Source organism: Lissotriton vulgaris, chromosome 11 (assembly GCF_964263255.1).
Source record: "Lissotriton vulgaris chromosome 11, aLisVul1.2, whole genome shotgun sequence".
Lineage (NCBI taxonomy): Eukaryota > Metazoa > Chordata > Amphibia > Caudata > Salamandridae > Lissotriton > Lissotriton vulgaris.
This window is the reverse complement of record NC_141699.1, coordinates 794696482-794718065: the sequence shown is the minus strand read 5'-3', so window position 1 is coordinate 794718065 and position 21584 is coordinate 794696482. Positions and strand designations below refer to the sequence as shown.

At 47.4% G+C, this 21584-nt stretch overlaps 1 protein-coding gene across 2 annotated transcripts in view; it reads right to left on the bottom strand.

Annotated features, from left to right (window-relative positions):
* Positions 1–740: 740 nt before the first annotated feature.
* CLDN18 (claudin 18) overlaps positions 741–21584 on the bottom strand; it is an 82560-nt gene continuing 61716 nt past the window's right edge. Inside the window, exons 4-5 of one of the 2 annotated variants that reach the window (XM_086943916.1) lie at positions 20564–20674; positions 741–2456 (exon numbers count right to left, since the gene is read on the bottom strand). In XM_086943916.1, coding sequence (XP_086800042.1) covers positions 2285–2456; positions 20564–20674 — 283 coding nt within the window. In that variant the 3' untranslated portion in view covers positions 741–2284. The remainder of the gene's footprint in view (positions 2457–20563; positions 20675–21584) is intronic. The other variant, XM_086943915.1, reaches the window with a different exon arrangement.

Genomic DNA, 21584 nt, shown 5'->3' with positions numbered 1-21584 from the left:
TTCTACTTTGGTCTCAACTTCATTTCTTGAGTGAGTGTATCATTTATTATCTCTGTGAGTACAACAAATGATTAGCACTACCCTTTGAGAAGCCACAAAATAGAGCGTGAGTATTATCTGCTTTTGCCTCTGTAGACCAATAAGGATCTCTTTGACCTCTCTGCACAGTGTACCCCATTGTGGTGCCCTATATAGAGAGTTGGGTTTCCTACAGAGGCACAATCTGAGACAGGGCCACGGCTCGTCTACACTACATGCCACATGGAACTGTGCAATTTGTGGCTACAGTCCATTCTGCTCTTCGCTCAAACAATGTATACATATCTGAATGTAAATGTGTTGCAATGGGCAAGTCTAAGACCTGATATATGTCTTCCATACCAATAGACCACAATCCAGTCCCTCTCGAAAGACATCTGGTTGGACTTCATAAACACTTGCAATTTGGAAGCCAAAGAAAAAAAGGGAATGCAGAGATCATCATGCGGGGAGTGAATTTTGACTAGAGAGTACTTCAGAACCTTTAATATCGGAGCCTAAGTAGGAATGGTAACGGTTATAGTTCTTCTCCGCTGGGAGGAAGATTTGGAGTGGCTATTTACCTGACCACGGTTGCAGAAGTATAACAAGAATTGAAGCAAAATCTCTCTGTTAGAATATGCAGTCAACATTGTGCCGGTTCCCCTAGCATTAAGAGCATCCTTTGTTCTAAGAAAAACATAAAACATTGACCATAGATATAAACAATAAGGTATTTATTTACTCACAAATATTTGAGCCCAGTGTAGCACAAGTTCAAAAGCAAAATACAAAATCTTGTATCTAAATATTAAGGCTATTCAGTTTTTACTTAACGCAAAGAAAACAACTAAAAAAACAATCAAAGAGTCAAATATAGTTTTACGAACCATACAATAAAAGAGCAGTAGAATTTGTACCATAGTATACCTGTATTTTGCCAACTCTAGTCATTGGCAGAGTTTGCCTGGATGATGGGTATGGCATGTTGAAGATTATTTGATTATTTTCTGTTACATTCTGGTAAAAACTTTAAAGAAAATATATACAGAATGCTGGTCTGACTTGAAGTAAACATAGCAACCTACAACCTTCAATTTTGCTATACGCCAAATTTGCTTAGACTCTTTAAAGCTCTGTTGCAGAGTTTAAATAACACTGTATCCAGCACCACATGCTTGACTATCAAAATCCTGAACACGCTGATCTTGTTTTGCCTTTGATTTGTGCAATCAAATTCTAGCGAATAAAGCCATTGGATTCTTACCAACATGGATGTAGATAATGTGTATTTCAGGTAAAACATTTGGTGTTATCACAGTGAAGTGAGATGTCAAGATGGCCACACAGCTAGACTGTTTGAAGATGGTTTTATTCAAAACTTGGGTGCATATTATCAAGCAGGGTGTTAACAATTATCGCTGTTTTAGCAGCAGAAAACTGCCGCTAAAGCGGCAATAATGGGCTTGATAATATGGCCTTGTGAATTCCAACAGAAACCCATGTTCTGGTGTAAGCATGGGCTTCAATTGGAATTCTCCAGGGCATATTATTAAGCCCAATATCACCGTTTTAGCTGCAGTTTTCTGGCGATAATTTAAACGCCCTGCTTTATAATATGCCCCATTGATCCACATGGTCTGGACCAATTTTAGGGCATTGTTTACAGTGTGCCAGATAGGATATTCTGACGAAACGTGATGGATATCCCACCTGCCGTATCGCAAGTACCCTAGCTATAATACTCTTGCAATGCAGCACACAGATGTCTGCCATGTTTGAAAGGGAGTATTCAATGTACCAAACTCTAAATAATACCCTTCATTTTTTAGGTCAAATTTCCATTTCTTTTTTTTAACAAGTCTTTATCTGACTAAACACATGAAAGCTAAGCATATGGAAGTGTGGGACTGGCCAAAAGATGTATGCTTTATACCACCACAAAATATCCTGGTTCTCCATTTGTACTAGTTGTAGCCCATTTGCAATATGAAGAGCATGGGCTGGGAAGAATCTGCATGGACCTTTGATCTCTAGAAGCAGAAGAAAAATACATTTGAATGAAGCCAAACTCCTCCCTCCCACTATATACCTTTTCCTTCCTAACTCACTCAAGCCAAAACTCACTACCCAGGAGAACTGGAACCTGGTACAAAATGAAAATCATGTATAAAATGCATTCTTAGTCCACTTGTCCAATGCTAAAAATACACCAAGGCATCAGGAATATTTTCTTTCTTAGGTGTCTAGATTCCTGGATGCATGATTAGACATAATCATATTTGGAAGGGTAGCTCTTCCCATCATCGCTTCGTCTTGATTCATTGTAGATGGACTTTTTACTCTTGTCCTCTGTGGTGTAGGCCGCCGATGACTTGTATCCTGCAGTCTTGTAGCCAGAAGCCTTGCCAGATGTGTGGTATGCTACAGATTTGTAGCTGCAAGAATCAAGAAGAAACATGTTCTGTTAGAGGATATCTAGAGGCATTATAATCAAATAATGTGCATAATGAAGGAAACCTTTCCGGTTGTTGCTTATTACATAAACACACTCTTTATGACTAATTTAAATAAATTGTAGGTTTGGTCTTTGAGACCGCTTTAGCTGATTCACCTTAATAAAAGTTTTAAAAAATAAAAATATTTTTAAATAAAATTGTATTCAATGTAAATATATATCTGATGATTTGTCAATAGTCCTCATCCATTGATCTGTCAAATTATAATTTGCTCTTTGTTTCTGTACACCAGGGCATACTGCATGGGGCAAGTGGATCAGTCCTTTCAGCCAAAGCTGCCCTTTTGTGAGAATGGCAGTATTTTGCTAGTGCACAATCTGCACATTTACCATAAATATAATCACTGTCAGTACCAGGGTTGGTGGGATTACATGCTGCATTTTGAAAAGAATATTTTGTTCCTTTTAAACATATTTCTTTTACTTTGAAAAGGCAGGGAGCTCCCCAAATGCTTCTACCAAGTCCTTGATAACACTAATAGTGCTCCACATACTGAGTGGGTACAGCTAGCAGTAGCCGGAGCCATCTTGGAATGGCCTTTACATCCTTTCTTAAACGTACTGGTGGCCACCTTTAATTCGTTTTTGGTATCCTTTGACATAAATCATTCCAAGATGGCTGTCATGTCTGCAGACTCAGGTTTTGTCATTTTGAATGGGATTTGAATTACTTTGACAACAGCCTTACCAAAATGGCTATCCATGAGTGTGCATGTAAGGGTGGTCCTGTTAGAATTTTTTTATCAAAGTATATAACACAAATAGATCAGTGAGCATCAAATAATAATAGGCTTAGTGCTATTCTAATCAGATGAAGGAGGACCATCTGTTAGGAGAATCAATCAATCAATCAATCGATCAGAAATTTGTAAAGCGCACTACTCACCCATGAGGGTCTTAAGGCGCTGGGGGGGAGGGGTGCTGCTACTGCTCGAATAGCGATGTCTTGAGTAACCTCCTGAAGATTAGTAGGTCTTGGGTCTGCTGAAGGAGGATGGGGAGGGTGTTACAGGTCTTGGCGGCGAGGATGGAGAACGATCTGCTGCCAGTGGTCGCTTTTCGGATGCGGGGGATGGTGGCGAGGGCGAGGTCAGCGGAGCGGAGCTGGCGGTTCGGGGTGTAGAAAGTGAGTCGTCTGTTGAGGTATGCTGGTGGAGTGCCTTGTGTGTGTGGGTGAGGAGCTTGAAGGTGATCCTCTTGTTGACGGGAAGCCAGTGCAGGTCTCTCAGGTGGGATGTGATGTGGCTGTGGCGAGGGATGTTGAGGATCAGGCATGCATAGGCGTTCTCTATGCATTGTAGTCATTTCAGAAGTTTCCGTAGTCCAGCCTGCTGCTGACGAGGGCCCGGGTGACAGTTCTTCTTGTTTCAGTGGGGATCCACCTGTAGATCTTGCGGAGCATGCAGAGGGTGTTGAAGCAGGAGGATGAGACGGCGTTGACTTGCTTGGCCATGGAGAGTGGTGAGTTGAGGATAAACCCCAGGTTGCATGCATTGTCGGTGGGTGTTGGTGCTGCTCCCAGTGCGGTCGGCCACCAGGAGTCGTCCCAGACTGAGGGGATGGGGCCGGGGATGAGGACCTCCGTTTTGTCTGAGTTCAGCTTCAGACGGCAGTTATTCATCCACTCGGTGACAGCTTTCATTCCTTTGTGGAGGTTGGTTTTGGCGGTGAGGGGGTCCTTGGTGAGGGAGAGGATCAGCTGGGTGTCGTCAGCGTAAGAGATGATGTTGAGGTCGTGCTGTCGGGCGACGCCGGCGAGTGGTGCCAGATAGATTTCGAACAATGTTGGGCTGAGGGATGATCCTTGGGGTACGCCGCAGATGATCTCAGAGGCTTTGGAATGGAAAGGGGAAAGCGGACGATCTGGGTTTTGCCGGAGAGGAAGGAGGTGGTCCATTCCAGAGCCTTGTCTCGGATCCTTGTGTTGTGGAGGCGTGTGCGAAGGGTGCAATGGTAGACAGTGTCTAAGGCGGCTGATTGGTCCAGGAGGATGAGGGCTGTGATTTCCCCATTGTTCAGCAGGGCCCTGATGTCATCGGTGGCGGCGATGAGGGCATTTTCGGTATTGTGGTTGCTGCGGAAACTGGACTGGATATTGTTCTCCTTGAGGTAGCGGGCCAGCTGTCTGTCGACGGTTTTCTCGATGACCTTCACAGGGAACGGGAGAAGGAAGATGGGCCGGACGTTCTTGAAGTCCCTCGGATACGCCTTGGGTTTCTTGAGTAAGGCGTTGATCTTGGCGTGCTTCCAGTTCTCTGGGAAGGTCGCGGTCTCGAAGGAGATGTTGATGGCCTTGCGGAGATGGGGTGCTATGGTGGCGCTAGCTTTGTTGAAGATGTGGTGTGGGCATGGGTCTGATGGAGAGCCGGAGTGGATGGTGTTCATTATTTTGATGGGGTTGTCATCATTTATGTTGGTCCAGGTGGGCAGGGGGTTGATGTGGGTGGTGGCCGTGGGGTCTGAGGTGCCGGTGGCTGTCGGGGTGGTCAGGTTATTGAAGCTGTTGTGGATGTCTGCGATCTTGCGATGGAAGAAGGTGGCAAGGGAGTCGCACAGGTCTTGCAATGGTGGGATGTCGTTGGTGTTGGAGGTAGGGTTGGAGAGTTCCTTCACAATGTTGAAGAGGTCTTTGCTGTTGTGTGGTTGTTGTCTAGGAGGTCCTTGAAGGAGGCCCTTTTGGCGGATCTGTTTTCGGCAGGTTTGCTTGGAGGCCTGGAGGTCCGCGGTGAACCAGCTGGCTTTTTTTTAGTGCATGTGTTGGAGGGTTTCTTGATCGGGGCGAGAGCATTAGCGCAGTCGTCGATCCAACACCTGAGGTTACGGGTGGCGATGTCTGTGGGTTCAGCGGGTGGGCTTCAGGCGAGGGTGGGGTTTTTCCGGTTTTCGGTGACTTTGCTCCAGCTGCGGCAGGGGATCTGTTGAGTGTGGTGGTGTATGGTGGGTTTCCGGAAGGTGAAGTGGATGCAGCGATGGCCAGTCCAATGGAATGGAGTTCGGTGGTGTGGCTGAAGGTGACGTTGGAGCTTGTGGAGAAGATGGATTCAAGCTTGTGGCCAGCGCAGTGGGTGGGTTTTGTGACGAGCTGTCTGAGGCTGAAGTTGGCAAAGTTGTCAATCAGGGTGGTGGACTTGGTGTTGTTGTTGTTCTCAAGGTGGAAGTACAGGTGTCCGAAGAGGATGTAGTCTGTGGAGGCAAGGGCGTGCGTGCTGACAAATTCGGCGATGGAGTCGCTGTACTGAGGCCGGGGAGTCTGTAGATGAGAGTTCCTCTAAGGGTGGTGTCGGGATCGGTGTGGATCTGGAAGTGCAGGTGTTCGGCAGTGCTGAGGGTTTGGTCGGTGCTGGTCGAGACCCTGAGGGTGTTCTTGTGGATGATGGTGATTCCACCTCCTACTCCATTGGTGCAGTCCCTGCGGGTGATCTTATAGCCACCAAGGATGGCTATGGGGATGTCAGGTGCCGAGGAGGCGTTCATCCAGGTCTCAGTCAGGAATACGACGTCCGGGGAGGATGTGTTGAGCAGGTCCCAGAGTTCGACGGCGTGTTTGTGTTCGGAGCGGGTGTTCAGTAGTATGCATCGGAGGTGGTTGCGTCCTGTGACAGTGGGCGGTTTGGCGGCTCTAAGGCTGGTAAAGCTGCAGCTCCGGCAGGAGAAGGGTCCTTTGGTTTGTTTCAGGGTGGCCAGGAAGCAGGTGTGTGGTCGTCCGGTGTTGAGTGCGTGGAGGGTGCTGGCGGTGTAGTGGCATCGTTCGGTGTGGTGTTAGCGGGGCTCAGTGGGTCTGGTGCTGGGCGCAGTCCAGGCGCGGACGGGCTTGCCTTAGGCGAGGCCGTGCAGCGGCCGCCATATAAAGGGAGGTGAGATGGAGGAGCAGCTGAGGGCGGGAGCAGGGGGCGAATGGGAGAGCAGGGGGCGGGGACGCAACAGCTAGAAAAATGAAAGGGTAGAGCGGGCGGAGGATACAGAAGGCAAAAAGAGCACAATAACAGTACAACAATGCAAAAAGGAATAATAGTGAAATACAACTAATAATAATACGAGAGCAGAAGCACAATCACAGCAGGGCCGACCAGGAAAAAGGGGCAGAGCGAGCGCAAGAGCTTACAACCTACCACTAGCCACCAGGGATGATGAACTTGTGGCATGGTTCATCATTGCACTTTCTCACAAGCAAGACACATTTTGTGGTTGGGTGGGCCCTACCACGTAGGGGGAGCTCAGTATACTATAATTAGGGATTAGAATACCTCCAAAATATTTACAGTTAAAACTGCCCGGCATCAGCCCCCACTGTCAGTTTATTCTGGGCTACACCTGATATGGTTGAAAGATGAAGGGAACAGGTAGGATGCTAGTGGGTAATTAATGCCCCATCATCCTTGATAATTACTAAGTCAACGTGGTTCATCTGGTCACTAGTGTGTAGCTGGATCAGCGGGCTTTTTCAGTACGTAAAGATTCCCATAAAACGGTCATGTCCCTCAAGTAACTCAGTCATGTCTGTGGGCAGGCATCAAAGCACACACAAACAAACACAAATACTTGATTAATTGTTTGCCACTGGATGTTTCTGTAGGCAAAACAAAATTGAAAAACATTGGTTATCAACATAGACACATAGTAGTTAGCTTAGGAATATCCAGTCATGCATTATTCAGTGAAGCACAGCACAGAGTAAGATTGCACAAAAAAAGTGACAAGAGTGTGGAGGAAGAAACAGGTTGCACCTTCCTGCTAGCTTACCCTGCACAATTAGGGTACTTTCATAATCCGGAGTTAGAATGTAGGTCATCTCCCTGTAGTCACACACTATGGGATAAAAGAACTAGCTAGATTCAGTAGAAGACCATAAAGGTTACAATTTAGCTGTGAAACCTTCCTGAAAGATATGGCTGCACCTGGTCCCAATACATGGCTGTTGTATGTATCGTTAGGACAGTATGGGAATGCTCAGTGTAAACCAATTGTTTTAGTAAAAGTAGTTGTATAGGTAACTAGTCCCAAACAAATGTAATTGTATATGTCATGAGAACGGGCTGAAAATTGTCTATGTTATTCTAACACTACAGTAATGGTAATATTCGAAAATCCATTCGTTCAAATCCAGTTGTGGACCATAGCCATGTCCACTGTTTTCTTTATTTGGTTGTGTAGCTTAGTAATTGTGTCTGTGGTCAGAACTTTGTAATTCCTAGTGTTGCAAGTAGGCATGAACATTCCTCTTAGCAGGTTTTCTTCGTTTGGAGAAGGATGACTCCATCCTTATCAGTTGCTTTCAGTTGTATGATAGAAGCACGCAAGGCTAAATCACGCTTGCCTCTACCATGCAGCCCGGACCACATATGTGTCTTAACCATGCATTCCTTTACCACACATGCCTTTCCCATGCAATTTCGTGGTAAAGGCATGAATGGTAAGGGGGTATGCATGGATAAGGTCGCCACAACTCCGTACCCCCTGCCCCACCCAAATCCTAAATTACAATCCCACTACTAACAGCTCCTCGCCCTGAGGCGCAAAACCCTTACTGAAAACAACCCACTCCCCCCTCCCTGAGGCCTAAAGCCCAAACCCCTTAACATACACAACCCCCATTCCCCACCCCGCGCTGTTCCTAAAACTACCCGACCCCATTCCACTGCCCTGAGGATTTATCCCTACCCCTAATTTTAAAAACTACCTCTGACCCCCAACCATAAAAACTACCTCGCCCGCCCCTAAAACTACCCCGACTACCCATTCCCTCCCCCTGCCCTGAGGCCTAAAAACCTGCCCCTTAACATACAATATCCTGACCCCTGCACCCTCCTCGCTATCCCTAAAACTACCCCAACCCCTTTCACTGCCCTGAGGCCTTAGACCCTAACCCCTAATTTGAAAATATGACCCGACCCCTCCGAGCCCTAAAAACTACCCTGCCCTCTCCTAAGTCCTAAAAACTACCCCAAATATACAGTACTAACAACTACCCTAACTCTCCAGCCCTGAAAACTACCCACAACCCTGACAAGCTACCCCAATCCTTAAAAACAACCCCCTCAAAACCCAACCCCAGCCCTAGCCCCACTTACATCAACGCGTCCTTTCCTGATCCTTCAAGCTTCGGCCCAGCAGCAGCTAGACCGCCACTGCCTTAACCACGCATATGCGTGGTTAAGTCAAGCATGGTAGTGATTGCGTTGACAGAACATGCGTGGCTGAGGCCTGCGTTGTTCTGACGGTTTCCAGCTGCTTTCAGTACCATAGTAGGACTCAACTTCATTTTGTCTAAAGCTGTTTTCTGTTCTCTGTTCAGATTATGAAAGAAAGATATCAGATACATCCAGTGATTCTATGTCATGTATTACTGCCTGTTCAAAGGCGAGTTCCTCCTTGGTTAAGCTAGTGCCTGGATGGAGGGGAAACTTTTTTTCTGGAGTCATGTACTCCCTTTGTCATGTGTAACTCTTTCAGAATCAGAAAGCATTACCTTCATTCTAATTCATTTTTCTGAAAAACTCAGCCAGTTTGCTACTCAGTTGAAATTTGTCATCTGTGTCGGCTGAAAAAAACCTGTGGCATTTGTTCAAGTAGTCCCGTTTGGTGAAGGTAGTATTTAAGAGATTAACCACTAGGTTGTTGATGTGCTATCCCCCTGTAGAGTCTCCTTCTACATACCCAAGGTGATTTCCTGATTTCCGTCTTCCCATTTGACCCTTTGTTCTTTTTGCTTTCCTCTTTCCCATGGTGTTCCTAAACAAAGGCCTTTAATTGTATTTAGAATGGAAATTCTGTGTGGGCCCAAACATATCAGGTCAGCAAAACATTGGGCTGACTTTGGTTTGTGAAAAGAACAAAGGAGGGGTTGGCCCCTGGAAATGCCATCTCCCCTTTTAGCTTCTTAATTCCAACTTCTATTATCTGCTGAGCTGGATGACCAGCAATTTCCTGATAATTTAATCAATTTGGGAAATTCGGAATTGGTAAACCTTGGTGCAGGTCGATTGTAGTATTCATATGTGGTATATGGGCATCCTTTGAAGTCTCTCTGAAGTTTATTTATTTTAGATTCAGTATAAAATTCCTGATATTTCTTCATTAATTTCCTCCAATTTTGTTTCTGGAATGCACTAATTTAAATTTGAGATTCTAGCTTGTCAAAGTATTAAAAAACTATTCAAAGATGTCCACCCATGTGGCGTATTGGCTTGTAGTCTTCTTGAAATGTTTTTGTTTCCTTTCACTTCCAACATCCTAGATACATTGCTTCTAAATGTGTCGGTCATCTAGGAATGTTAAAGTATTATAAAATATGCCAAAAACATTCCAAGATGGTCACACATGCATCCATGTACAAAGAGGGATATCTTTGCATTGGTTTTTGCATACTTTAGCTTTGCTTTAACCTCATCCGTGCTGCCCTGATTTACCCCCGGTGCTGGGCCCCAATGTTAATGGGTGTGGTCATGACTGAACGGTTCCGCCATGAGCACAGCCCGACCGATGCTCATGACGGAACCGTTCCGCCATGAGCATCGAAAGGGTTAATAAAGTGCGTCAAATTAAACAACCACTGACAAAGCCAATAGCTCTGCAGTCCAATAAAATATGCCATACATATATACTGTTCCAATGCTATTTTCACTTGTGACCACCATGGTGTCTGTTCAAATATGATAAGGTCATTGCTTAATACTATACTGACTGTGTGAAAATGAGCAGGGACTTGTTCAGTTCTAACAAAATTAAATGTTTCACAGGTGGTTTGTACGGGAAACATCCATTACAAAGCAGTCATTACATCGCACTTCTTTTAAAACACAACTGCCTTTGCATCGCATGCCATTACAATGCAAGACATTACAACACATGTCACTACAACGCCTGCCATTACAAAGCATTTTAAGGTAAGTAATGGAGATTTTTTTAATTTTAGGGTGGGTATGGGATTTGGATGGATGGGAATACTAATTTTTACCCCTACGCTATCCAACACTTTTCCTACTGTTGCACTCACTGTAGTGGGAATAGTATTTTTTCCCCTACACTATCCAACACTTACCCAGATGTTGCACTCACTGGAATGGAATAGTATTTTTTACCACTTCACTATCCATCTCTTACCCTACTGTTACCCTAAAAGTATTATGCGTTGTGATGGTATGCATTGTAATCAAATCCTTTGTAATGGTAGTTTTTAAAAATGCGTGGTAATGGCATGCGTTGTAAAATCATGCAATGTAATGGTAGTTGTGATGTAAAAACCGAGTTGTACAAACATGCGTTGTAATTGTTTGCGTTGTAACTTCATATATTCGGTTTATACATCTAACATGCACTCATTTCGGACTTATAAAGATTGTCCATGCAAACCATTAGCTAAGATGATTCTTCACTGCCTTCAAAGTTGAGGGCTAGTCTACACATACTTGAACTATAATTCCTAATGTGCACCCATCTGAACCCCATGATCCCACCTAGCCTACATTTGCATCAATATTCAGACCTAAACTACAATTATATTATACTTAAAGTTTATTTTACATCTAATGGAATGCAAGGTCTAGTTTTCACTTCCTTAAACTATAAGGCCTAACCTTAATTATTTTAAACTCAGAGCATATACTGCAATGATTTCAACCATCATATCTGATCTACACTTACTCGTTCTTTGTTTAGGGCAAATTTATATGGGAGAAATCCAGAATTCTAAGGGGTAGAGTTTCTAAGATTTAGCGCTTTGTTTGCATCACAAAAGTGACGCAAATCAATCCTAAATCTTTTTTTACTAATTTACTTTCCTGAACTTAGCGCTGGGAAATCACTTGAAAGTAGCATAAAGCAGCATATAGCGCAGCTTTGTATTACTTAGCGCCAAAGGGGCGTACTGCATAGGAGTTCCCATGCAACCACTCAAGGTTTCTAATGCTAAGCCCTATTTACTTACAAAAGTAGACAGGGTTTAGCATCAGAATATAGCTCCCCCTTCCACCCAGCACTATTACGGAAAAATGCTTTCATTTCTCCTTTCTTTTCGGACTTGGCATGTGTGTTGCATTGTACAGCACACATGCAAGGGGGGAAAAGTTTTAAGGTTAGTCTAAGCATTGTACTCAGTACTGGAAGGATATCCTTCCAGTACAACACCTGTGCTAGTCTCACGCAGACACCCTTGCACTATGGTGCAAAGGTGTGCATGTGGCGCACGGCAGCACATTTCTGTGCCGGAGCTAGGTAAAGAGGAGAAGAGTGCCATTTTTCTGTAAATATGGCGCTGTCCTGTGCTATAAGATACATGTGCACCAACACTCACATTAGCAGTCATGCATGAACAATGGACATGCCAGGGAAACATAAAAAGGTATTCCATTCCAGGCTGCAAGAATGCATATGTCACACCTTGAATCATCTGACACTGGTATCCAAAACAACAGTGTTCATATCCTACTTAGGCATAGCTAGAATACACATGAGAGGGCAGGATAAACATTCGAAATATGTATATTCGATTCATGATTGTGTAATATAGACAGCAAACTTTTATTGAAACTGCTTGGCCAGACGGAAATGAGCAATAACAATCGGAGAGGTCTGTCAAGTTGAAGTTCTTCAAATCTGCAAACTCACTTTTCAGGAGAGCTTCTGGATGGGTTTATGGCTATGTGATGAGAGGGGAGGAAGGGTGTTGTCTGAATTCGGGGACAAGCCAATAAGTTCTTAATTTTAAGGTAATTCACAAACGCTTTGAAACCTGTATCTGGTCACTTTAGCAGTGCTAAGTTAAAAGTGCACCTTTCTGGAGAAAGTGTGGGTGCACATGTATGAAGGCATTGCAACAAATTCCCTTTCCACAGAATAGGTGGGGAAGAGATGGTGTGTTGGTGAAAAATATTTTAGAGTGCGAGACAAATGTTTACTTATGTTTATTCTTTACGATTTTATGAATGTTATCTGTCCCCCTCCCATATTTTAAACACTGAGCAATTTACACAACTTTTCATCCAGTTGTCTTAAGCACCTGCTTTTAGGAATAACCGTATACCTAATTTCAATCTTAAGGTAGAAAGTTATGTCTTATTGCCTTTCCTGGTTTTGTGAAATCAGGATGTGCCAAAATGTACAAACGCACCTAAAAGTAATTATCAATTATCAAAAACGAACCCACTTTTGTAAATGAGCCATTTATGTTTATGTCTGTATTAAATATTGTATTCAGCCACATAGTTCATAATATTCAACAGTGGATTTTGATGGCTACCAGTCATTCAAACTTGAAGTCTTGACCTCTTATAGGTGCTCACCTTGAAACATCACTTCCATATAGTTGGCGACAAGCCATCAAGTTATCTCATTTATTTTGTTTTTAATCTACGAACTTTTCTAAGATTTAAACTTTAAGGCTTTTTCATTCTCTCGTATTTAATACCAATGTCACCCTTTAATAGCTGTTCCTCTTTCTTCTATATATATAATAAAGCTATGTTCAGTTTTTTAGTATAGAAGCATAGCCACAATACCCCATGTGACCTACGAGAATCATCATTAGCCATGCATTAATCACTGAAGCCAAAGTACCCTCATAGATTCCATCTTCAAGATATCCTTTAACACACTATACTTCTCTCATGCCTTACCCTCATTTCCTTAAAAATGTATAAACCACACACAAAAATGAAGTTCCCTTAAACTCTTTAAAGTGAATGCTGCTATTTAATGTTTAACTAACCTCAGATTTTTCACATATACACTCCTCCAAAAGATAGATTTTCAGCCCCCATCAGGAAACGCGCTATACATTAGGGTATGTTATTTTTAGTTTTAAATGTTTTTTATTGAGCCAAGAAGCATAGTAAAGCATCGCAGTACAAAGTACATGTAACAGGTAGACCAATCGAAAATTACAAGCACGTGTCCGTTCAGCGCGCTGTAAGAGATGGCAAAGGAGATGGCCTCCCGAGGAGAGCGATGTGATGCTCAGAAGGCAAATGGCAGGCAATGTTAGCAAACAAGTTTGAACAAACCAAACCCCCAAAACCCCTCCAACCCCCAACCTACCCTCAGCCCCCCTCCCCCGCCAGTGTGCCGTATGTAGGAGATCCATCGTTCATTGGTCAGAAAAGAGCTGTCCTGATTACCCCTGAGGTTCCTGAGTCCCAATAGTCGCATCTGTAAGGCGTAGCAGTCGGAGGTATTTTGGGCAGGAAATTTCGTTGAACTCCTTAGACAGGAGCGATATAAATGGCTGCCAAGTCTTTTGAAATGCATCTGTAGTTTGTGTGAGGGTAGCTTGGATTCGTTCCATGCCCAAGGTGAACCAGATTTTGTGTAGCCACCCCGTGTGTGTGGGCTTGGTTGGTGATCCCCAGAGCGATAGGATATGTTGTGTAGCTGCCTGCATGGCAATACCCATCTGGCGACCTCGGACAGATTTCAGGGGAAAGGTAAGCGCGTTAGGTAGCCCCAGGATGGTATATGCGGGAAATTGTGGGATTTCGGTGTCAAAGGTTGCATCAATATTATTCAAAACTGTATCCCAGTAGCCTCGAACCTCCCTACAGTCCCAGAGGATGTGTGTCAAAGTGCCCTGCTCCCCGCACCCTCTCCAACATAGGTCGCTCCTTGACGGGTTACCCCTGTGAAGCCGGGCTGGTGTAAGGTGCCAGTAAATCGCTAATTTTACGGCCGTTTCCCTGCCTGCTGTATTGCGTGTGGTATGTGATGCCCTGTAATATATCTGGCTCTATTCCTTAGGTGATAGTGTTCTACCCAATTCAGTTTCCCACCTTTTCTGACCCGCTGTTTTGTTCAGTGCCACGGGGGGTGTGAGCATTTTATATAAGTCAGATATCAAGTGGCGATCAGTGTCTTTGGTCAGGAGCCACTTCTCGAAAGGGGTCAGTGGGCGCCCCACCAAGGTGACAGTCGCAGGGTCAGTAAGCCAGTGGCGTAATTAAAAATATTGAAAAAGGTGAGGGTCTGTGATGTCATAGCCTTGCTTGATGTTGGAAAGGGTGAGAAAGCCCTGCAAGTCAAAGAGGTCCCCAGCGCACTTGCATGCGGTGCCCCGCCACTGTGTAAAGGCGCGGGGTCATCGCCCGGTGGGAATTCCGGGTTGTCGAAGAGTGGGGTGAATGGAGAGGGAAATGTGGTTAGGTCGCGTTTGACTGCCACCGTGTCCCAGACTTTAGTGACGGTGCGTGTTATGGGTGAGTTGGTGAGGTAAGTTGGTTGATGTTTTCTGGGTAAAAAGGGAATTTCCCAGAGGGATCGTTGGGCCATGGCTCTGTCCTGAAAGAGCCACCTCTTCTCCGACTCAGGTCTATACCACTCCACCAGGTATCTGAGCTGTGTGGCTTGGAAGTACTGTAATAGGTTGGGGACCCCCAGGCCCCCTTCATCCATATCCCTGTGGACCAGTTGTTTGTTAAGGCGCGCCTGCTTACCCTCCCAGACAAAGTGATGTAGTGCTGCCTGAAGATCCGAAATTGTGCCCTTCGGGGGGGCTACTGGGAGGGTCTGGAAGATATACAGGATTTTTGGCAGGGTCGACATCTTCACAGCCGCAACTCTACCCAGGAGGGACAGAGGTTGTTTGTACCAGTGCACTAAGTCCGCTCGGATCTGAGTGGTGAGAGATTTATAGTTGAGAGCAACTGTCGATTCTGTCGAAGAGGTAAGGGTAATCCCCAGGTAGGGGAGTTCCGTGGTGATTCGGAGGTCACAGCCATAGGAGGAGGCAATGGCGTGAGGGCGGGCATTGCCCCCTAACGGTAATATTAGGGATTTCCCCCTATTGATCTTGAAGCCTGCGACCGTGCCGAACGCCTCCAGCTCCGCTAAGAAGGCGGGTACCGAGTGGTTAGGTCGGTTAAAAGCGACTATGATGTTGTCTGCGTACAGACTGATGGTATGTGGTTCACCACCGAAGGTGACACCAGTAATGTCGGGGTTGTCTCGAATTTTCTGCGCCAAAGGTTCAATGTAGAGGGCAAACAGAAGGGGAGACAAGGGGCAACCCTGTCTCGTCCCACGTTGAATATCGAAGGGGTCTGAGCGCACACCGCCCAACCGGACCCGGGCCTGGGGCCGATGGTAACAGCTGGCGATCCAGGAATGGAAGCGGTCGCCGAGGCCGAAGCGCTGCAACACCTGCTGTAAGTATGCCCAGTCAACGCGGTCAAAAGCTTTCTCCGCGTCTATGGCCACGAGCACCGCATCGGACTCCCGGAAGTGTGCCTTATCTTTAGATGTAACATTCTTTTGGTGTTATCACTGCATTGGCGATTGGGCACAAAGCCTGATTGGTCAGGTTCCAGGATTCCGGGTAGGAGCGGGCCCAGGCGTGCTGCTAGAACTCCGGTGAAGAGCTTTAGATCTAAATTCAGCAAGGAGATCGGGCGGAATGCCGAGCAATGTGTCCGTTTCTTGCCCGGTTTGGGCAGGACGATCACTTCAGCCGCCAGCATATCAGGAGGAATGGAGCCAGGTCCCTCAAAAGAGTTAAAAAGCCTGGTAAGGATAGGAGCCACTAGATGGCAGAATGATTTGTAAAACCCCGCCGAGAAGCCGTCCGGACCGGGAGATTTCAGTGGGCGAAGTCTGGATATAGCCGCCGTAACCTCCTCCAAGCGAATGGGAGCATCTAGCGCGTTTGCGTTGGACTGGGACAGCTCCATAATGGCCGCCGAGGACAAGTATGTGTCGATACCCCTGAGAGATGGCGCATCAGCACCATATAGTGAGGCATAGTAGGTCCGGAACTCGTTGGCAATCTGGGATTCCTCGGTGAGGGCATTCCCAGAATTATCAGTGAGGTCAGTGATTTTTGTGCGGTGGGATTTAGCTTTGAGGGCGATGGCCAGCAAGCGTCCCATTTTGTTGCCCCCAACATAGTACGTATGTCGAAGGCGGAGAGCCGCGAATTCCACCCTGTCCGTGTCAAGGGAGGCCAATTGGGCCCTAGCGGCCTTCAATTGTCGCCATATTCGCGGGGCGCCCGTGCGGCTGTGTACCCTCTCCAGTTCCGCAACCTGGGTCGCGAGTTCGGGCCTTTTCTCCCTCCGATCTTTGGCTTCTCCAGCAGCAATCGCAATCATTTCCCCGCGAACCACCGATTTTAAGGCTCCCCATAGGGCCGACAACGACACCTCCGGTGTGTCATTATTAGTCAGGTAGTCGACAATGCAATTATTTAGGCGTTCGCGGACCGCTGGTCTTTGTAACATGGTTTCACGGAGACGCCATGCGCCTCGGGGGCTGGAGGGAGCAGGGGCAGTGATAGTTAGCTCAACTGCGTTGTGGTCCGAAAGCGCCGCGGGCACAATGTCAATGTCAGCTACGTTAGGAAGCAACTCGGATGATCCTATGAAGTGGTCTAACCTGGCGGAGGTGTGGTGGACGTGGGAATAGAAGGTGAATTGTGTGGTGGTCGGGTGTGCAGTGCGCCACAGGTCCATCAGGCCCCTCTCACGCAGCCACTCCGCCCCAGCGTTAGTAATAGCGCCGGTGTCCCCGTAGCGGTGTCCCGACCTGTCCTTGTTGGTGTCCATGACTAAATTAAGGTCCCCCCCGATGAGTAGGACTGTGTTGGATAGCTGAAGGGATTCAGAGAGAGCGTTTCTCAGAAAGGCTTCCTGGCCCGTGTTGGGAGCGTATATTGACCCTATCGTGAGGCTCATGTTACCAAGCTGGAAGGTGTGTGCAAGAAGACGGCCCCTAACTTCCCCCGCTTTGGTCCCTATCTTTCCTCTAAAGTGTCTAGAAACTAAAATGGCCACCCCGGCTTTCTTTGTGGGAAAGGAAGAAAAGAATTGTTGGGGAAAGGCACACGAGCGCATCCTGTGCCAGTCTTTGGGCAATAGGTGGGTCTCCTGAAGCAAACACAGGTCAGCCCCGGAGTGTTCCAGATAAGAAAGTATCGCCCGCCTCTTAATAGGGTTGTTCAGGCCTTTGACGTTAAGTGTCAATAACTTCAGTTTGGGGCTAGCCATTGTTGTAGGATAGGGGTCGGACAGCGTCCAGCATAGCAGTGGCATTCAACCCAGCAGCGAGAGAGATGGCCCGGCAGAGCGAGGGGAGCTCCGACCTCCTTGCGTCACAAAGAGAGTGTGTGTGTGTTCTCGGCCTGACTGTGCGCCTCTGTAGAAACACCTGTAGGGTGAGGTTTAGCACTGAGGCATGGATGTACAGCGCTGCTGTTCTGTTAGTAGCAAGTTCCCCCCGGCACACTGGTTCCCACCCCAACTCCCCCCCAACCGCACCCCCAAAACACCCCATATACTCACGGCTGAACTCCATGAAGTAAAATTACTGTCAACAATCCCCCCCACCCCCCTCCCCCTCCCCAAGCCCCAACACCCAGATATGAGTAGATATAGTCCCAGTCCTGTTAATCCACACAGGGCTGTGGTGAAGTTCTCCATCCGGGTCATGTCCCGTGGCGGACACGTCGGCCCCCCGCCCGAGTCCCACCCCCCTCATAGGGATGAGGCAAGCTATGAGTGATCTCCCCGGGAGTGCAACCCTCAACCTGAGGAAGATGTCTCTTTGGCTACCTCCGCCACCGCAGTTGCTCGTTCCTGTGTGATGATAGAGGCGTTCGGTTTCAGGTGGTGCGAGGGCGATCGCCTGCGGTTCACAGTTTGCCAGCCACCGTCAGAGGGCCTCTGAGACGAACTAGGAGTGGGTTCATCCATGTCATGCTCAAGGCCTAGGAGGGTGCAAGTGTCTTTGAGCGAGCGCAATTGGTGTAACTTCCCGTTCCACTTAAATATTAGTCTAAACGGGTGGCCCTAGGAATACAGAGTTTCATGTTGCCGTAGGAAGTCCGTCGCCTTCCGGAATTCCCTGCGTTTTTGCAGGGTGATGGCCGATAGGTCCTGATATAGGGCTATTGAGTGACCTTGGAACTGAAGAGGTTGGGCCCGCCGTGCTTCTCTAAGGATCCGTTCCTTCAAAGGAAAGTCGGGTAGAAAGGCTAGTATGTCTGGTGGCGGAGCGGAAGATCGTCTGGGCAGCCCCACTCTGTGAGCCCTGTCAATGCGTATCTCAAAGCCTGCTGGTTCTCCCAAAACGGACCTAAATAAAGTTTGCAGGTAGCCCGTGACATCAGACCCCTCCGATTTCTGAGGAACTCCCCGGACCCGTATGTTGTTCCGGCGGGAGCGGTTCTCAAGGTCTTCTGTATGGGCCTGGAGGTCCATCTGTTGGTCAGTGAGACGCACTATTTCTTGTTGGAGTTGTGTTATTTCCATGCTCCTGGACTGATCCGCTTCTTCGACCGCCACCACCCGTTCCCCAAGGCCTTCCACGTCTCGCCGGAGCTCCCGGACCTCGCCCAACACTTCTTGCTTTAAGGACCGGAAGTCGTCCCTTAGGGAGTTAAAAAGCGTCTCCACGAAGTTTCTAGTGATGGGCGACTGGTCCTCAACTGGCGTTGGCGTCAGTTTCGCGGCCGGGGGGGAGGGTGGATCCTTGCTAGGCTTCGACTGGGTTTTGGCCAAGAGCTCCGGGAGTGTCTGCGACCCCTTCTTCGATCGCTGCCCCGCCATCTTGTCTCCGGGGCCTTATAAGTCTAGGGTGTCGGGGTGTGGGTAGTTTAGAGTAGTGGTGAGGCTGGCTATCCCGGGGGGGCCGTCTCTGCAGTGGCACTGGGTAGCGCGGTAGTGTCTTCCCTGTCGTGACCGGCGAGGTGGGCGCCCAGAAGTCCGGTCCAGGGAGCAACCCAGCAGCGGATCAAAGTGGAAGGTGGGTGATGGAGGTGTGCGCTAGCGGGTCTGGGTGCCTAACCACGTGGCGATGCCGGGTGGCGGGGCCTGGTGTAGGTGTGGACGCGTCCCACTCGTGGTAAGTGGAACGTGGCAAGTAGGACGCAGATGGTAGGCCCCAGGAACCCCAACGCCGGGGGCTCGAGTGTGCCCCCCGAGTCTCGTGGCGATGCCCACCTCAGCTCTCCTCACCTGGGTGTGGCTGCCTCATGTGATGGCGCAGGTGCAGTCTCTCGGCCCAGCTGCGGTCTCGCGGCGTCTCCGGACCTGCTGGGCCGCGCTCCCTCAGCCGTCCCGGGAAGGCCCGGTTCCTCAGCTCTATCTCGATCAGGGGAGCGCTGCCTCGGTGCTCTCCGTCAACCTGGGCGCCGTAGCTCGGCCGGCGGGGGCCCCACGCTTCCAATCTAGCAATGCCGGTGCGGCTGCCTCTCCACTAGATTCTCTCTGTGGCCCCGTATGGTCCACCCGCCAGGCAGCGCAGGTAGGCCCGAAGCCGGGGGGTCGATTTCTGTGTTGCCCGGCCGGCACACACTGCACCGCCGGCCAGGCCTTAGGAGCGGAGGTGCACCGCAAACGGGAGCGGGGGTTTCGCGGGTGTACCGGGATCGCACCAGCGGTTGCCCCGACAGGCCGCAGGATCCCCTCAGGGCTGTAGATGGAGAGCGCGCCGGCTCTCACAGGACCAGGGCCGCCGCCATGCCGCGGCCGCAGTGCACGGTCCTTGGCGTCTCCGGGCTCCCGCTCGGCTCAGGTGTCGGCAATCGGGGCTCTGGAGATCCCAGCGGGTTGCTGGCAATAAGGTCCGCAGTCGTGTATATGGCAGGGAGATCAGGCTGCGCAATGGGGCACTATCGGGCGGGATCGGGCAGGGAGCCTCCGGGACCTGCGACTGATCACGCCGCCATCTTGGCCACGCCCCCGGGTATGTTATTTTTCTTAAATAAGAAACACAAATTTCCCATTGGCAGCTCTCTCAACTCGCAAAAATCAAATATTAGCTGATAACATTTGAATGCCAGTAGTATCCAACCTGGAGGACCACTTCTGTTTTGTTTTAACATCTATATTCCCATTGCCTAACTTACTTTTGAGACTTCTGACCTCATCGCTTCCTGCAAACCTCCAATAAGTCAATCCTCACCTTGATAAAAATGAGTACATTAAAGTTTGATATATAAGACAGCTGTAGTATAAAAGAACAGCTTTGACACATTTCATGTAAAAGACAAGCTGCAATCTTATACTCCAATTACTATGAAGGTGTTCATTCTAAACTGCTACTCACTGTGTGTCCTCAGGCGTGAGTCCTCTGCAGGCGAGACACATCATCACACCGCCAATCATGGTAAGACCACCTGCTACCCAGCCCACAAAGAGGGCCGAGCCAAACGTGTACCTAGGAGTAAATACGATTTAAATAGTTTAATATTCATATAAATCTATAGATATTTATGTATAACTGCATTTGCAATACGTGTTTGGGTATTTTGTTGCACAAAATGTGAGGTATATATACCCACATTTCCCATGGATCCTTGAAATATGGGAAATATTTCATGGATCCAAATATATATTTGAGATCTTCCAATAACCCTGTAAACTAAGAGTTTCATCTTCAGAGCAGCCCCAAAGCACACTGTACATGTTTACATTTGCCCATTGTTTAATTAACTTTTTGATTATTAAAGTTAAACAAAACCTGAACATTCTAATTTGAATAAGTGCCATTTATCAGATGTGCCTTATAGAGAACAGCTTCAGCAATCATGAGTTTTTAACAAAGCAAAGGGTATTATTTTCTAAAACCCACGTTAATATCTGAATAATAAAGTACTTTTTTCATATTTTTGCTGCAGAGCATCGACAAGTTTAGTTCAGTATTACACTTACTCCATTCAGTAAACAATTCTTTGTTTGAAAAAACAGACGGACACTTTTCAAGCGAAGTATCCCTAAACACACATGTAACATTCAACATGCTTAACAAGTGACGTGAAATACAGGGCCACGGTGCCACTTTGGTGTTCGGGCTTCCACGTGTAGGCAGGACCCCTCAATAGCATCATGAGATCACATGACACAATTCCCATCATGTATGCTTTGTCTGTAAATACTGATGCTTATATTCTTGTACTGAACAGGCAGGCCATTGTCGGGAGCTTGAACTGCAGCTTAACATGCATCATATCTTGATAAATATGTCGGTATTATTTTGCAGAAGAGGGCGATTGTTATGCTCTAGATTAACACACGTCCAGATGGCGAGACAACAGAGTAGCTGCAGAATTGACCAATGAGGGCAGCCC